Source organism: Lepisma saccharinum, chromosome 10 (assembly GCF_977018435.1).
Source record: "Lepisma saccharinum chromosome 10, izLepSacc3.1, whole genome shotgun sequence".
NCBI classification, from domain to species: Eukaryota; Metazoa; Arthropoda; class Insecta; order Zygentoma; family Lepismatidae; genus Lepisma; species Lepisma saccharinum.
In genome coordinates, this window is record NC_139238.1 from 2,975,065 (window position 1) to 2,993,658 (window position 18,594).

At 35.1% G+C, this 18,594-nt stretch overlaps 1 protein-coding gene across 5 annotated transcripts in view; it reads left to right on the forward strand.

Annotated features, from left to right (window-relative positions):
- kug (FAT atypical cadherin kugelei) overlaps positions 1-18,355 on the forward strand; it is a 956,861-nt gene extending 938,506 nt beyond the window's left edge. For all 5 annotated transcript variants that reach the window (XM_083129471.1, XM_083129473.1, XM_083129474.1 and 2 more), the window contains 4 exons: positions 8,894-9,191; positions 10,439-10,570; positions 11,716-11,874; positions 16,897-18,355. In XM_083129471.1, the coding sequence (XP_082985597.1) occupies positions 8,894-9,191; positions 10,439-10,570; positions 11,716-11,874; positions 16,897-17,441 (1,134 nt within the window). In that variant the 3' untranslated portion in view covers positions 17,442-18,355. The remainder of the gene's footprint in view (positions 1-8,893; positions 9,192-10,438; positions 10,571-11,715; positions 11,875-16,896) is intronic.
- The last annotated feature ends 239 nt before the right edge of the window (positions 18,356-18,594 follow it).

Sequence of the window (18,594 nt, forward strand, 5' to 3'; positions counted from 1 at the left end):
CACTGTGGTCATGCAATACAAGGTACCAATTACATTTTGTTACAGTGTTTCATTAAGAACAATATTGTAAGAAATTATGGCTGCACAATTGCAGTGTTACACAAAGTAAAATACACATGTGTAAAATGGATACAATGGACACTAAACAAACCTGGTAAATGCTAATACTAAATAACACAATCTCAGTTGTTGTTTAATTTACTTACATTATGAACCGGTTCATAAGGAATAATGTCTCCTTCAACCACACAAACATCTACATTATTTACTTTTTTTCATAAAACTGAAACATGTTGGCAAATACGCCATATGTCTATAAAATAAAAATCCTGTGAAGACTGAAAAGAGGAATTGTACGGACATTAAAGGCATTTGAGAAAGGATAGAACCCCATTTGTAAACAGAATAGTATGTAGGGCGACCATACATATTACGTCTTGACCAGGACAGTCCCATTCCAAAGGTATGTCCCGGCTGTCCCGTCAATATTATTAAAAACCCACTACTTGTCCCGTTTCATAAAAGTCTAGGAATAAACTTGAAAACCAAGTCTAATTTGAGAGACATTTCATGCAAATAATACCAATAAATGTTGATGGAATTTTGTTATACTATTATGATGGCAACACTGTTGTAAAACTACTGGACTGGGTTTCAAACACCTCGCGTTTCATTATTTGTAGAACATTGAATGAACATGGCCAAGAAGCATACATGTAGTTCCAATACAGACCTGCAACAAGAATTTAAATTCCTGCATCTTGACACAAACTCAAAAGACAAATCTCGCGTTGTTTGTGCATCAGATAAGTGGGGAGTTTTATGAGCGGCTGGCGAAGAATAAAACTGTTTCAGGAAGACTGGTTCTTCTAATAAATACTTCTAGCATTCTTCAACTTTGGTGTAGGACTAACATGAAAGGAACCGAAAACACCCTGTAAGTCATACAGAGATTACAGTGAATAATAATTTTCCACCACGGGAGATCATATTTCATTTATTGTTTGATGTATTATTTATGTGAATAATAATAATAATACGTTAAAAATGACAATAATTTTATAATTAGACCTAACCAATTTTTCAGTGGGAGGGGGTAACAAAAGAATATGGTCACCCTACTAATATGTAATATTTCATAATGAAACGTGTGTGTGTATATCTGAATATCTTTCAATGCCACAATTCCATACATAATTTCAAAGTAGGGAATGCAAACAGTAAGAATGGTGTGTATACATATACTGTAATAGAATTAAATGTGGTATCAAAAATTACAGCATAGATATATACGAGGGAACATCAAAAAGTTTTGCCTGTTGAGGTATAATTTGTTTAATAATGGAAAGATTGAAGCATATAGTTTGCCTGTAGTGTCCTCTACTCAGAGTTACCCTTACACATAGTTCCCATTCGAGCAAGCGTTTTATCAGGCCACAAAAAAAGTTGGAAAAATTCCACAGAACACTCCCTCCCATACAGCACAACATGGTGTCAGATATGTTACGGATACGTAACTCGTGAAACATTGTAACATTGCAGCAACATTGCGAAACATTACTGTGATGTTTCAGGTATGTTTCAGCAATGTAAAAATGTCCGCGAATCTAACATAACATTCGTAATGTTACAGAAACATGTCAGTGCAACATTACAGAAACGTGTCAATGCAACATTGCAGAAACATGTCAGTGTAACATTACAGATACATTTCCGTAAGGTTTTGTGATATTTCAGTTACATTGCAGTGATATAATTTTACATTACGGTTATATTGAAAGGAATCAGTACTGTATTCACGAATGAAATATTTAAGGGGGCCTATTGGGGTTAAGCCCCTTTATTTCAATATTTATTTGTAAATCATTTCCTGAAAATAAAATTTGCAATGTTTGATACATAATTAGGAATGATATTTAATTATATTTGTTTTACCTCTCCTCAAATGACCACGTATCTCAATTGCTACAATTATTCTCGAGGGAGGAAAAAGTGCATAAAACTACGAAATACACATTAATTCACACCATACAACAGTTACAACTAAAAAAACAAAAATACTCGTATTTGCCACCAAATCCTAAACTACCTTCAAATCTGTATAAAGTTTTACATGCAATAATAAGCTCTCCGTGGTTTGTTGCACGCTGTCACAAAGAAGGTGAGATTTGAGTGATGTGATCAGCATAATGCTCCCGTCCCCTCTACTAATAGATGAGAGACTTGAAGCATTTTAGTGTTGTATGAAATTCATTCATGATTCTATAAGTCACGGTCATCTGAAAATTCTCCTCTAATGTCCAGTGGCGAAGCTAAGGCATAAATACTGGGTAGGCTGAAAAATCTGCTTATATTTTTTTATACAGCAGGTCCATGCGTCGATTCTTCTTGGTTGTAAAAGTATCAATTACTCTTTCCTTGAAGCCTTGATCAATAGAAAGTTCTTTAACCAGTTTTTTTTCAATGGATATTGTACTGAGAGAACTTAATCTTTCATTTTTCATTGAATTACGGAGATAATTTTTTACTCTCTTGAGGGAGGAAGCTGTTGTAACAGGGAATATCAAGACCAACTTGATAAGTTGTGTTACTTCTTTGTAGATTGTTTGAAGATCATTGCTAACTATGAATTTTAGAAGGTCTGCAGGAGGTAAATGCTTTTCTTCATCAGCATAGATATTCTTTAAATCATTTTCTAATCGTTCTTTATTGAAAAATGGATACGTGGACAGAAGGTTATTTAATTTCATCACTGGAAAATGTAGTTTATATCGCCCAAATCTATTTTGGTCTAGCAATTCAACAAATTTTATCTTTTCAAGATCTCCAAAACGTATTTCCATTTGTACAATCAGTGTGTCCAAGATTTTGTAGGTTAAGCATTTGAGAGCCACGAAGTCTTGTTCACTTACATTTATTGCACTGCAAATCCTCTTAGAGTTTTCAACACATGATTTCACAGTATTTTATTTTTATAACATATAAACACTATGTGCCACACACACACACACACACACACACACACACACACACATGCACTTGAAGTAAATTAACATTCAACAATGCAGCGCGTGAACGATGCACTTTTCACAAGAAGACTAGAAGCACAACAGGTTGGTTCTGAGGCTAGCCGCTTTCACCCAGTGAATCGGCAGTCCCCTCTCCTCCCACCTACACACAACTCATGCTGTAGCTGCCTTTTAAACGCGAGGCTTTTCGTCAAAAGCCTCACTGTTCGGACCGAACGCGCTCTCGTCTTTCTGGCCTGACTGACGACATATCTGGAAGGATCGGCGGAACCAAACGTTCGGATTACATAGTTTAATTCGTTTTAATGAACTTTGATTGTTACAGGGTACAAGAATATTTTAATTTCAACATTTTTTGGGTAGGCTAAGCCTCAAAAGCCTCATAGGAGCTTCGCCAATGCTAATGTCTCTGTATGAATGAAAACATTTTTCCTGGACAGAATACATGTTCCACATGTATGGTTTTCAACCGATATGGTGTTCGAACTTTCAGAATTACACAGTAATATTCCAAATTAATTTCAAACATCACAAATTGAGCACATGTCTTCAAATATAACTTTCGGATACTAAAAATCTACTATGTGACATTCTCACCTTTTACGTATCTCAAATAAAAATTCAAAATGAATGTAATAATATCCTATATACTTACATAATTGGAGAAATGTAGCGTATCGTACAGGAGTTGTGTTACGGTAGATACACTTTGACCACAAAATAAATTCAGTAAATGAACCAGTAACCCGAACTGGGTAATAAATATCAAGTCACAAGTGCAAAGTGGAGACAAGCTAAACTTTAGCAATTTTTAGGCAGTAACAATACGAATAATATAATTGAATAATAACTAAAAATTTATAAATCAATGACATTCTCTATAATATTAAATGTGCAGTGTGTATCAGAGGTTGTGGTTACTAGTTAGAAAAATTAATTCTCTTAATGTTACTTGTGACCAATTTACATTGAATTATTACTTCAAAGATATATTATAATTATATGTTCTCATTTCTATTATTTTTTAATCATTTATATTTCACCCATGTTTGACTTTCAACGTTGTTATGGTGATTAGGATGGTTCGGTCAGTTTCAAAATACACTGAGAAATTGAATTAAGCTCCTTGTAATGAAGGGATTTCTGGTTCGAAACTCTGGTAGAGGCACATTGCAGTGATACGGGTCCCATTTTGAATTGTAGGTCCAGTCCCGATTAGCCTATTTGTGCATTAAGTGGACTTACAACATCAATTCAAAGAACCAAATAAATATAAATAAGCATACTTTGATAATTCTTTTTTTACACCAGCGAGTGATCAGACACTATCCATGTCACCATTGAACTCTAAAAATTGGACATGCATCACTTCAAAGAAAAATTATTATAAAAATAATATTTTTTCATAAAATATATTCTTTATTTGTCTAAATTTGTCAAAATACAATTGCTTCTGTTCTGTTAAGAAGTATATCATTGCAGGTTCTCCGCTATAACCTCTTGTTGGAATGCAGTAACATTCATCTTTTCCTGAAAGGAAATAATGTCATAATATAAATTCTGGTCAGAGTTTTCATTTAAAAAAATAATATCTTGCACAAGTAAAATAAACATCTTAGCCTTGAAGAAAATTGCAAAGCAACATGAAGAATTTACATTCTTCATGTCAGGACCATTCAGTTTTTTTATAAAAGTAACCTTGGAGAATGCCGTAAAACAGATGCAATTTTGGCAAAAAAAATTGCTTCTACTTCATATTATTTGCTCAGAACTAGCAAAAATATTTTTAGTGAATGCTCAGTATGTTATGTAACATCCAAATCATTAATATTAGTGAAAATCAGTGTTTCCATCTACTTTTTTAGAAAATTCCTCAGCATTCCGCAGAAAAAATGTCATATTTCATCTTTCTTTTAACATGCCAAATTAAATATAAAATCTGCAGTATCATAATTAGATTTTAACCTTTTATTTTATTTTTGTCAATAATCCATAATTCTATCTACCTAATTACAAAGAAATGATGATTGTATGGATTTTTAGCATAAAAACAACTAAATATTACCATTTTTTTACCTCTTGAAACTTAATAATAACAATTGAACCACAAATGACCTAAATCTACTATATTAAACTTGTATTGTATCATAGTTTTGAATTATTGTAACTTGAAATCCAAATTTTGTCCAAAAATGATCAATCTTGCGAAAGAAACTAATCTTAAATCAGCCATAAAATACTTAATTACTGATAAATCTGCATAAAAACTAACTGTTGGAGTCATAAACATCTTAGCCTTGAAGAGAATTGCAAAGCAACATCAAGAATTTACATTCTTCATGTAAGCACCATTCAGTTTTTTTATAAATGTAGGCTCGGAGAATTCCGTAAAAGCAGATGCAATTTTGGCAAGAAAAATTGCTTTTACTTCATATTATTTGCTCAGAACTACCATAAAGATTTTTGTGAATGCTCAATATGTTATGTAACATCTAAGTCGTTAATATTAGTGAAAATCAGTGTTTCCATTAACTTTCTTAAAAAATTCCTCGGTATTCCGCAGAAAAAATTATATGTTTCATCTTTCTTTTAACATGCCAAGTTAGATATAACATCTGCAACTTGTGCAATCGTGCAGTATCATAATTAGATTTTAACCTTTTATTTTATTTTTGTCAATAATCCATAATTCTACCTATCTAATTACGAAGAAATGATGATTGTATGGATTTTTAGCATAAAAACAACTAAATATTACAAATTTTTTACCTCTTGAAACTTAATAATAACAATTGAACCACAAATGACCTAAATCTACTATATTAAACTTGTATTGTTTCATAGTTTTGAATTATTGTAACTTGAAATCCAAATTTTCTTCAAAAATGATCAATCTTGCGAAAGAAACTAACCTTATATCAGCCATAAAATACTTAATTACTGCTAAAGCTGCATAAAAACTAACTGTTGGAGTCATAAACATCTTAGCCTTGAAGAAAATTGCAAAGCAACATCAAGAATTTACATTCTTCATGTAAGCACCATTCAGTTTTTTTATAAATGTAAGCTCGGAGAATTCCATAAAAACAGATGCAATTTTGGCAAGAAAAATTGCTTTTACTTCATATTATTTGCTCAGAACTAGCATAAAGATTTTTGTGAATGCTCAATATGTTATGTAACATCTAAGTCGTTAATATTAGTGAAAATCAGTGTTTCCATCTACTTTCTTAAAAAATTCCTCGGTATTCCGCAGAAAAAATTATATGTTTCATCTTTCTTTTAACATGCCAAGTTAGATATAACATCTGCAACTTGTGCAATCGTGCAGTATCATAATTAGATTTTAACCTTTTATTTTATTTTTGTCAATAATCCATAATTCTACCTATCTAATTGCGAAGAAATGATGATTGTATGGATTTTTAGCATAAAAACAACTAAATATTACCATTTTTTTACCTCTTGAAACTTATTAATAACAATTGAACCACAAATGACCTAAATCTATTATATTAAACTTGTATTGTATCATAGTTTTGAATTATTGTAACTTGAAATCCAAATTTTGTCCAAAAATGATCAATCTTGCGAAAGAAACTAATCTTAAATCAGCCATAAAATACTTAATTACTGCTAAATCTGCATAAAAACTAACTGTTGGAGTCATAAACATCTTAGCCTTGAAGAGAACTGCAAAGCAACATCAAGAATTTACATTCTTCATGTAAGCACCATTCAGTTTTTTTATAAATGTAAGCTCGGAGAATTCCGTAAAAACAGATGCAATTTTGGCAAGAAAAATTGCTTTTACTTCATATTAGTAGCTCAGAACTAGCATAAAGATTTTTATTGAATGCTCAATATGTCATGTAACATCCAAATCGTTAATATTAGTAAAAATCAGTGTTTCTCTCCTTTTTTTTAGAAAATTCCTCGGCATTCCGCAGAAAAAAAATTCATGTTTCATCTTTCTTTTAGCATGTCACGTTAAATACAACATCTGCAACTTGTGCAATTGTGGAGCATAATAATTACATTTTAACCTTTTATTTTATTTTTGTCAGTAATCTATAATTCTACCTACCTAAATACGAAAAAGTTATGAATATAGTATATGGAGGGCATCACAAGCCTCATGAGAAACAAATCTATACAAGACTACATGAGAGAGAAAGAGAGAGATGATTAACATAAGTGAGTAACCTAACAAGTGATTAAGAGAGAAATATAATTAGGAATTAAGTTTTGTAACACAAAAAATTACCCATGTGGTGATTGATGGCTGGAAACATTGGAAAAGCTAGCTTTTACTATATAGCTATTTTTAACAGTAAAAACATGCAGGGAAATACTTTGCGTCTCACTTTTCAACTACACACAACGCAGGCAACTTATTTCTCGCGATTATCGTTTCATGAGGTGGAGAAGATCAGTGCTTCTTTACGTCCACATATTTTAATTAAGCAAACAAAACAAAATACTTCTTTAAACACTGGCTTGAACTGCCTTGTTTCCACTCACTTTTTCACACACGCTACACAACACAGCTTAAATATATAGCGTGCGTAAGTATAACACAATTAAACACACTTTTGCATTAATAATATTCAACTTACCGCTCAATAAACAACATTATTCTTCATAAGATGTGCACGTCTCCCAGTCAGCGTTGAAGGTAACAACATGGCCGCAACCGAAAATGTCCCGGATAGCCGCCACGCATGACTGAATCCAACGTTGCGGAAATGTCTCTGAAACATTTCTCAGAGATGTAAGAAAAATGAGACGTTGCAGAAACTAGACAATGAAACTATAACATTGCAATGTTTCAGAAACAAAACTGGGACTTCATGTGATGCTTTCTGTAACGTCAACGCGAAACCAGAATGTTAGAAACATAAATGAAAGATTGTAATATTTCTGAAATATGTCTGAAACTTGGTGTGCTGTATGGGCTGCCCCACCTTTCAGAGCTGTTTTAACCTCCTGTAGGTCCTCGAATCTCATGTATGTTCATTGTTTCAATCTTTACATTATTAAACAAATTATACCTCAAGAGGCAAAACTTTTTGATGCCCCCAAGTATATTTATAATGATAAAAAATATCCTTGTACTTTGCAGTAATTATGAATTTTGTGGTTAATACAATTTAGTTGACACTGCAAGAATTTTAGAGATAATGCCCAACTCCCTTTCTCCAAATTATACAGATGAATATGAAAACTCTAAATTTAGATTTACTACAATTACGCAATCAATCAGCTAGGGACTATTGATGCAGCAACAAAAACTAATCCCACTTAAATGCATATAAAAGTGAGACTTCAATGGAATGAATGAATTTTTTGACACAATATAAATGCCAGTTATATTTTTTTTTAAATGCTGATTTTTTTATTATTTTTTTTTTGTTACTTTGCTCTACTAAGCTAAGGTGAGTTGGAATGGCTGTATTTTTGTATTACTTCATCATAACTTTTGTCAATAGCCATTCTTTTACAAGTGAAAAATAATATAATAATATAAACAAAGGTAGTTTTGTAATGAAGGCTTAAAAATTACCATCTAGAAACATAAATATGAATCTAAACATTGTGTAATTGCATAACTGACAAAGTATAAAGAAAAAATGCATTCCACTATGCACATTAGAGTGTAGAGCATGGCACTCAATTATTAAATTTTGTTTACTCCTTCAATTATAAATACTATACACTGGACAGTGATAGCTTGTAGGCATGATAAAATTGCTTTTTTTCCCCTCCTTGTAGATCTGGTTTCTTTTTTATGTGGTGCATGAATGCTTTAAAGCATGAAACCCAACTTCTCGTGCTATTTATTTTGCTTTTGTTGTTTTCAGGTGCCTCCCCAGTGCCCCCCTCGCCCCGCTTCCTACACTCCAAGCACCAACGAAACTACATACATCCCCCTGAATAACCTAGACACTCTCCGCAGCTACGGCTCGGCTGGCGACGAGCTGGAGAACGTTCCTCCCGACTACCTCCGCAACCTGAACAGAAATAGCGTAATCGCGATCCCGTCTCTTCCTCCCGTTCCGTCATCTAATCCTGCCAGTGATACAGAGAGCATCCACAAACCTTGGGCAGACTCGGAACACATTCCATTGGGTACCTTTATCGATGCCAAGATCAAGAACGGTGAGTGTGCTGAACATCTTCCTTTCTGTCTATCACTCTGTGCTCCTTTGGATACCTTAACACCATTATATATTGTTGTTTTGATTCCTATTTTTATGCTCTTATTCTACTATAATGCATAATTAGTATTTATTTTGCATTTTGTTTGTTGTTGTTTATTTTCAGATTGTGCATTTTTGTGTAAAGTAAGTATATTTGCAGTCAGTTTCCATAAGTGTACACTTAAGTGTTGTGATAACTTAATGCCTGCAGTTAAGTATATAGATTGCATGATTTTCTCAGTATTATTATGTAAGAATTGATTATAGTAGTTGCACCTCTCTCATAAAAAAATCATGAAAATATATTTTTACATTAATAATACAATGTTTTTTTTGTTTTTCAATTTTAGCTGTGTTACACTTAATTCAGCTTTGTTTAGCTTATTTGCCTTGTAATACAATAGAATTGTGAAGAAGAAGTTATAAAAGGTACAATAAATAGAAACATTCCATTAATTGCATATTAATACTAGTCAATATTTTGAACAACTTTTAATGGGTACAGTTTTCAAGCATAAGTATTGGTGAGAATCTGAAAGAGTATTGGCAATAGTATCAGTATAAATTCAAAGTGGTATCAGATCGATCCTAAATAATTCTTCTATCTTCATTGTCACAATTAACCTGAAACGATAAAACAGTTGTAATAAGAAAAGATACAAACATTCATTACATCGAAAAAGAAAAAAATATATGTATATATATATAAAAAAATCAAAGAAGGTAAAAGGAAACACTCACCGGACAGTAGAAAAATTCAAAATTTAGGGAAAATTTTGAATTTTTCTACTGTCCGGTGAGCGTTTCTTTTACCTTCTTTGATTTTTACTTAGCCCTTTTGACCCTCCTTGCTTTTATTTATATATATGTGTGTGTGTGTGTGTGTGTGTGTGTGTCTGTGTGTGTCTGTGTGTGTGTGTGTGTGTACAATTGAGCACTTTAAGAGTTGTATATGTGTAATTTTATTGGTTTCTGTATTTGATCAATTACAAGTATTTTACATGTTTTTGTAAATAAGTGCAAGGTATTGCAAGGAGGTTGTAAGTTATACAGCAGTGACCTCAATGAAGTATAACTTGAAAAGCAAAAGAGGTAAAAAGTATTTTTGGCCAACATTATCTTCTCCTCCTTGCCAATGGACACTTTCTATTTGTATTACCATATCTCCTGTTTATCCAATTCTTACATCCACTTTGTCTTCAACAGACCTGAAACGTGCCTCTGACATCCCCCCAGAAGTGCCTATAAGGGGAACAATTCTCAGCAGCAAGCCAAGTCGGTGTTCCCAGGTTGTAATGCCAGTGAGTTCTGCTGAAGATGTTCCACGGATGGTGGGAGGTTAGTGCTATTTGAAACTCTTTATTTGCTGCAAATTTGGACCCTGGATGTAATCTTTTACAGTTCTTACACAATTAGTGTTAGCATATTACACATCCATTTTCTTATTTAATGTCATTCGGTGCACAACGAGAATTAAAAGAGCCAAAACTAAGTGACACTAGGGAATTGTTTATTTTATGGAATGGAGTATTATCGGTATTAGCCCATATCAGTGTATTGATATTACCAATCTGATACTTTCTGCTACTGATTGAACTTGTATTTGCAGGCACCGAGATATTGGTGAGCTCAGCCTTAAACGCACAGCCATGAAAATAGGTGGCTGGGCAGAATTGCGCTGGTCCCACATATGGAAAAAACAAAGCGAGACCGGGACAAAAGTTGCTGGATCCCGCTCACTGTGTGGCAACGCCAACTGAGCTGCATTGCCTAGTCCAGGGCACTTTTGTGTCATACGTGACCTTTTGAGCAAATACTGTTAGTCTGTATCACATGGATTACAAAGACCAACTCCACAACGAATTCTTTCATTCTCTTAAACCGCCAAACACACAGGGTTGTATTCCGATGTGGCAACAGCGTGAACTTCTGCCACCTGCCATGGTTGTGCGTTTAGTTGAAATGTTGAAAATCTTTGAGCTGTGCAAATCCTTTTTATTGAAAAATTATACACTTCTCATTACTAGATGTGAATTACTTTTAAGAACAGCTGTATTTCCCAAACTATTTCAAAACAACTGCAATGTAAGTTATGATAATAATGATAACTGCAGGTTGTGTGAAAGGTTTAAACATCAGATGGTATGTTTATTTTAGTGTTGTGAACAGTATATCCTTTATACATAACACTAGAAATATGTGAAAAGAAATACAATTAATTCTGTACTATAAAATTTAAACCAGAACACAAATAATGACATGTATCTACAATACTTTCAATAACACACATAGAGCCATGAGGTAGCTTTGATGACATAACTAAATTGATTAATATATGACATAAGTTTTTAATTAAACATATTAATATTATAATTGTGTACCAATTACATTTTGAAAAGAAAGCTACGAGAAATAAAATTGTGAAATACTATTTAGCTATAAAAAAATATATATTTTCTAATAATTCTGTTCCTTTGTTGCAGGCTACCACTGGGATTGCTCAGACTGGGCTAACCACAGCCAGAACCCCCTCCCAAACATTACAGAAGTGCCTGGCAGTGAAGTTCCCGATTCATCCAGTTTTCACAGCAATGAAAGCAATGAATCGAACACTCATCCAGGCCATACTATCCTTCCACCAGGTGAGAAACAGCTTTCATTATGTTGTATAAAATATGTCATTTCCAGAAATGAGAAATTCATTCAATTATTGAAAATTTGCATTTCTTACTCTGGATTCTGAATAAATTTTCTTTGTGGATCTGAAAAAAAAATGGTATTAAGTAATTGTCTGAAATAACCAGTGTCGCAACAGCCCATGACGTACCGACTCCCATGTGTCCATGACCAGGTTACGCTACTCATTCGTAGCTCCCCAATTTCTTTACGGTGGTGCGTGGCCACTGGTCCCACACACAGGCCAAAATCTTAGGAGAAAAGTTGTTACGCTTCTCCCAGGAGACTCGACCTGTATATGTCCCATTGCCAGAACCCAAAGCATGACACCTTACACTGTGCAGCCACAATGCAGGACAATTCTCTAAAATTCCTGAATCTAACTCTTCCATAATTTGTCAATTAGGACCAGACATAACTCCAAAAAAAAATGCAGTTTTCTGACTTTTAATGTATCTACTCAGTTTGGAGTCAGATTGACGTATGTCCAAAGGGACAGTAAATTGGACTCCACTTCACCGTGAAGAGAATGGAAGGAGATAAATTGATCTGAAGAAACAAAACACTGCATTTTTGTAGTTATGTTCCTCTGGTTCTCACACAACGAGGAAGATAATTACTCACCTTGATGCAATGGTAGATTTGACCTCCATTTTTCCACCAAAGTCACTTGGCTTCCTCGGACAGAAGATGAAGATGTAGGAGTACTTACATCTTCATGATAAACAAGTATCCAAAAGATGGTTACATTTTTGTTGTGCAGAACTGTCATGAGGGTGTAAGAACAGGTAAGAATTAATTAAACCATCCTTAGCATGACATCTTTTTTTTAATTCTTTATTTCTTTTAATTAAAAATGTGTTATCCAAGGTTTGTTAATTTTTTACCTATTTTAACACCCTCATCACAGTTCTGGCAGTACAAAAATTTAACCATTCTTTGTATATTCATTTTACTGTTATCATGAACATGTAAGTATTATTGCACCTTCAAATTATTCTAAATCTACTGATGCAGCAAAGTATTGGCATGTGATGCAGGCTATGATTAACATTAATATAGTTATTGTTAATATTGAGAGATTGGTGTTTTACTACTACTTACTCTCGCACATATCTGTTCCCCCCCCCTCCCTCCCTTTTGTGTGTGACTGTTGACTAGAACCATCAGAGATTTCGCGAATAAGGAAATTGCATCATACAGCATGTCCTCAAATGATTATCAGGGTTTCATAGTCATTTAATTTCCCTTGTATGTGGGAGTAAACAACAACTCCACAAGTTTACATAGTGTACCTCATAAATGTTCAATGTGAGCACCTTTTGTGAGATGGCACACATCCATTCGGTAGTCCAATGCTGCTTGACATTTTTGTTTGACACACTTGGACATCCAGAACTCTTCCCTTTGCAGACACATCCAGTTGTTTGAAACTTATTAAACCATCGACGAATGTTGTTATCGGACGGAGGATCACTTCCAAATCGCTGTCGGAAAGGCTGAACTGAAACACCAGAACCACACCTTGCAAATTCAATGACGCAAAAGGACTTCCGCGTGGGAGTGGCCATCTTGTAATTACACCTACGCCACTGTGACTGATGGGAAACAAATGATAGGGTAGCAAGCTTCCACAGCCGTTCGTATCGTACATGTACAATATAAACATTCACCTTTGTCTGTTGCAGTATACCAATTACTGAACCCCCAATAATCATTTTGAAATATGGTGTATGTTTGGTGCCCAAGCATGTTGGGTACTCGACTTATGATCTCCTCCTTGCAGGTTGCAGATTTGAGTCCTGTCTGGCCACATGTGTTCCTTTGAGTGTGTATCTGCATGGTCCAATCATCACATCCTCAGTGTTACCGTAGCTAACAGTGCCAGAATCAAACCTCATTCTAATGCTACTTCCACAGGCCAGACTAAATCGAATACATCTGAAGAATGTGAATATTTCAAGGGAGCAGTTCTCCACAGTTTTAGTTTTGAATATAAAGATGATTCCCCCAATTGAGAGAAATGTTAGAAAATAGTTTTTCAGATGTTAGCCCTTATCCTAGTCTTTTCTGCATTTGTAATTTATACATGTTGCTGTACAATGGCAAGGACATCATCATCATCCTTCGCAGTTTCCTGCCTCTGGCTGGGTCGGCATAGAAGTCAAGCCTCTCCATTTTTTTCCTAGTCGTGTACCACTCCTCTCTTTCCATGCTGTTCCAATCTTGTCCTCTTTTCTCCTAACACTCTCTGCTATCTGCTCTTTCCACCGACATCTTGGTCTCCCCCTTGGCCTTATTCCCACTCCTTGTGCATGGTAAGCTCTTCATGTGTCCAAACCATCTCATCTGTGCCTGATCTATTCTGTCCTGGAGCTCCACCAACCCCCCTGTCTGTCGGATCTCCTCATTCCTTATTCTATCCCTTCAAGTCTACCCCAATATAAAGGTAAAGGTAAAGTGTTCCCCTGTGCATAGCACCACGCCATGAAGGCGTATAGGGGGTGTGGGGGTAACGCCCCACACTTTCTTGATCCAGTCGTGAGTGGGGTAATGTGATCAGCATCACGCCCCTGACCGCCTTTACCCCCCAGGGTTTCCCCCAGGTACCCATGTTATTCGACGCTGGGTGGGCGCCGGAGCCGCTTCCAACGTTAGAAAAGTTCCCGGATTTGAACCGGCCGGGGATCGAACCCAGGACCTTGAGCATGGTAGCCAGATGCGTTACCGACTGAGCCACCGCGGCCACTTACTCCTTAAAAATGTCATCTCCACTGCCTGCATCTTTCTTTTGTCTCTCTCTGTCATTGTCCAAATCTCTGCTTCATACGTAATTATTGGCACGTAGTATATGTTATATATTACCTTCTTGCATTTCATAGGTACATCCCTGTTCCATATTAATCTTCGAATGCTTTGATATAGTCCACCACCCTTGATCCTCTTCTGTTTAACTCCTCATCTATTCTATCACTTCCCTCAATTATGCTTCCTAGATATTTGAAGCTCTCCACTCAACTCTTCCGTGTCCATTTTTATTCTTCTGGCTCTGTTTCTTGTTGTTATTAGCATCTCACTATTTTCTGCACTGAATTTCATTCCTGATCATGATGAATAACTTTTGTTGTTAAGTTTTGCGTGTTGAACCCGTATGTCAATGCAACATACTCTTGAAAAACAGGATTTTCCATGCTGTTCAGATTTTCAGGATACTGTGTAATTATCCAATGCAAGGGCTGCCTTCTAATACAAATAGCCTGAACCGATGCCAATGTACCAGTATCAACTTATACCAAAGGTATCGGCATCTGAAAGTATTGCGTAGATATTATTTGCTGATACTGACCAACATATTTCCAGCATTTTAAGTCTTTTGCAAGGTCTGGAAATATGCTACACAATACTTTCAAGAAGTCTAATTTAATTATCCTGGAAGTTATGAAAAATAAAAATTCCACTTTAGTTATTTAGTTTTTTTTTTTTTTTTTTTTTTTTTTTTTTGAAACCATGTTTGCGTGAAAAACTTATAATTTTGTGATTCGTGCAGTTATTTTACTATTCTCATGTAATTCATAAACATTCTGAAGCAAAACTCTGGTAAGTTGATGCTTATAATTGTAGTGGAATACTCACCCACTAATATTAACCCATTAACTGCAGCGGAGCTATATATAGACTCTCTAAAAATGGGACTTTTTTGTGGAGCGTCTATATATAGACGGTATTTCAAAATTAACGGTTCTTGTATTGCGGCATTTTCATAGACATCAATTTTTTGTGCTTTTAGTAGTCTATGTGAGCTATTGGCAATCAAACAACCTTGTTGGTGCTTTGTCAGTTTCTGAAAAATATATCTCTTGCAATATGGAGTTAGAGCCATGGTGATCCAGTTGGTAGGGTGTCTGACTGCGCTTCGGGAGACACAGATTCGATTCTTGGGGTGGGTGTTCTAAGGTCGGAATTGTACCGTCCTTGTCCATGCATAAAGTGGCTCTAGGTTTCACCGAGCCTCAAATAAATGGATACCTCTGGAGGGTAAAAGCAGCTGGAGCATGGTGCTCGTAACATCACCTCCAATTTGGCCAAGTCGAGAATATGTTCTGGGACCCTACCCCCAAATACCCTGAACGTGCTTTCATGGTATGGTGCTGTATGCAGGGGGAACTTTACCTATAACCTTACCTAGTATGGAATGTTTATTTGCGGCAGAATCTATACATAGATTAATAGTTTTATATATATACTGTATCTTTAGTCAAACTAAAAATAAATGTCTGATGAAGGGAGCGTGTGTTCTGAAACGTCACAACGAAAAACTGTGTTTTTATGCTTGTAATAACCGTAGACTACAAGAGAAATAATATATATAGATTGTTTACCTTAGCTTCATTTTGTGGAAAGTCTTTTTATAGTTATTTTCTTGCATTATTTACAATGAAGTGAATTTGCAGTTGCATCTATATATAGATGATTTCTTTTTGGACACACTTCCCTTCAAGGTCGCAGCAGGGAAGGGGTTAATGAATATTTTCAACAACTTTTAATTGTTACAATCTTTAAGCATTAGTTTTGGCATACTATTGTCATTGGTATGGGTATCTGCTCAACCCTATCTATAAACTTTTGTTAATGCAAAAACATGAAGTAGGATATGCTTCATGTAGCACATGTAAGGGAAGCATTTAAACCCTAAGACTTCACCCTGCTGGCATGATAATGTTTAATCTTGATTTCTTACAGGAAATAAATGACAGTGGTAATAATGAATTTGTGCTGTATGGCTGCATATATTCAGGAGAGAAAATCCCCCCCTTTTTTTAAAGCCTCATCGAGCAAAATGTTACTAAGAAAAGTTGTGTCTCTTGATGTCCTGTCCTCTACATGATGGGAAAATTTGTTGGTGTTTTATGACATCATCATGTATAATTGCCTGAGAACCAAGATGTTTCTTCAATATGCTAATGTTCAGTTTTGTCTCTTTACTACAGTTCTGGGCCCTATTGACCCTGCACGAGATATTGAAACTCTGAATGAGGATCAGGAGTCGGAGTATGTTGGCGATTCAGAATGCGGAACAGAATACGACGACAGCCAAAACTACCCTGATAGCCCTAATATGAATCTTCTGAACAATGTGGTGGACAGTGGAGGGGAGGAGTACCAATTCAAGAAGGACAGCTACCTACGACACCCAAACCAGTACCTACCGAAATACAACATCGGCAGCGAGACCGAAACAGACGATGCCCACATCCCACTGAAATCCAATTTCACGAGTGACGACACGGAAGATGAAATAGTGCCATACGGATTCCCTCGCTCAAGCAAAGCAATAAGACTTGAAGACTCTTTCAACCCGGAAGGGTCGGTTATCACTGCCTTGGACGAGCACGAGCAAATGTCTCTTTCGATGGGGGGTTGCACGAGTATGAGTGATTTGTCCAATCTTTGTGACATTGACGATTCAGAGTGCGAACTAGATATTAAGAAGCTTAACAAGAACTGGCCGGAAGCAACTCATACTTCTGTATAACTAAGGGGGCCGATCAACGTTACTACTTTTCTATGAAACCCCTCCCCCTGTTCCTTGTGCCATTCTTAAGAAGGCTTACGTTGCAGGAGCAGAAGCACAAATTATGCTGTGATCGTAACACAAATGCCCCTGTTTGAAAGCTTATAATGATTGCTTTCTTCTGATTATTTTGGTGCTATTAAAACAAAGACTGCTGACAAGAAAAAAAAATGCTGTTATTATAGCTTAATTTTTCTTGTCATTATATTATTCCCACTATATATTTTAAGGCCAAGTTATGCATCAGATTTCTACTTCTTTGAAGAAAGGAGGTCTTATTTAAAACAAGAAACTGCTAATCTGTGCAAAGTATAAAAGAATATTATTTTTCACATTAAGCTTCTTTGTTATGACCACCTGAATTTTATCAAGTGTTTTATGAACTTTGTATGGTAGCGTAAAGTGACAAACTCAGGAACAGTTTGTGTTTAGTGTGTGTCTCAGGTGCTGAGTGAAGCTAGCTGTATGATGGTAATTTTTTTAAAGAATATTTTATAAAATGAAAGGAATATGAACATTTTTTAAATGCAACATTTTACAAGGACTGCTATCATTTATGTCTATGAAGAGGGCCCTTTTTGGCTACTTTTTGTACATCTGTTTGGTAAAATATTTCTAAGTTGCCTTAGGTGATGAAAGCTGTTCATTTTATGTACTTTTTTCCTTCTAAAAAAATGTAATGTGTGTTGGTTCTTCAACTTATAAAGAGACAATACGCAGGGTTATCATTTGTGTTGAGTAAGTAAGTATCAGACCGTAGAAATTGCTTATGTTTGTAAATTTTAGTTGTATAAATGAAACTGACTTTGGAGAGAGATGTACAAATTTTGAAATCATTGTACATACAATCATGTTAATAAACAGTTGTATTTTAAAATATATATATACACAATGTGCAAGTTATTAATATTCTACCTTGACACATTGCTAAAAACTACCAATCTGCTTCCTTATAACAATTGCACCATTGTGTTATCATAACCCTTTCCTACTGGTGAATTACTATTGTGTGGACATGCGTTTCATTTTTCAGCAAAAATCAGTTTGTTTCTGTGCTTCACGATGGACTGCACTGCTTCTCTGGGTTGTGCATTACTTTACTGTGTTGTTTGTA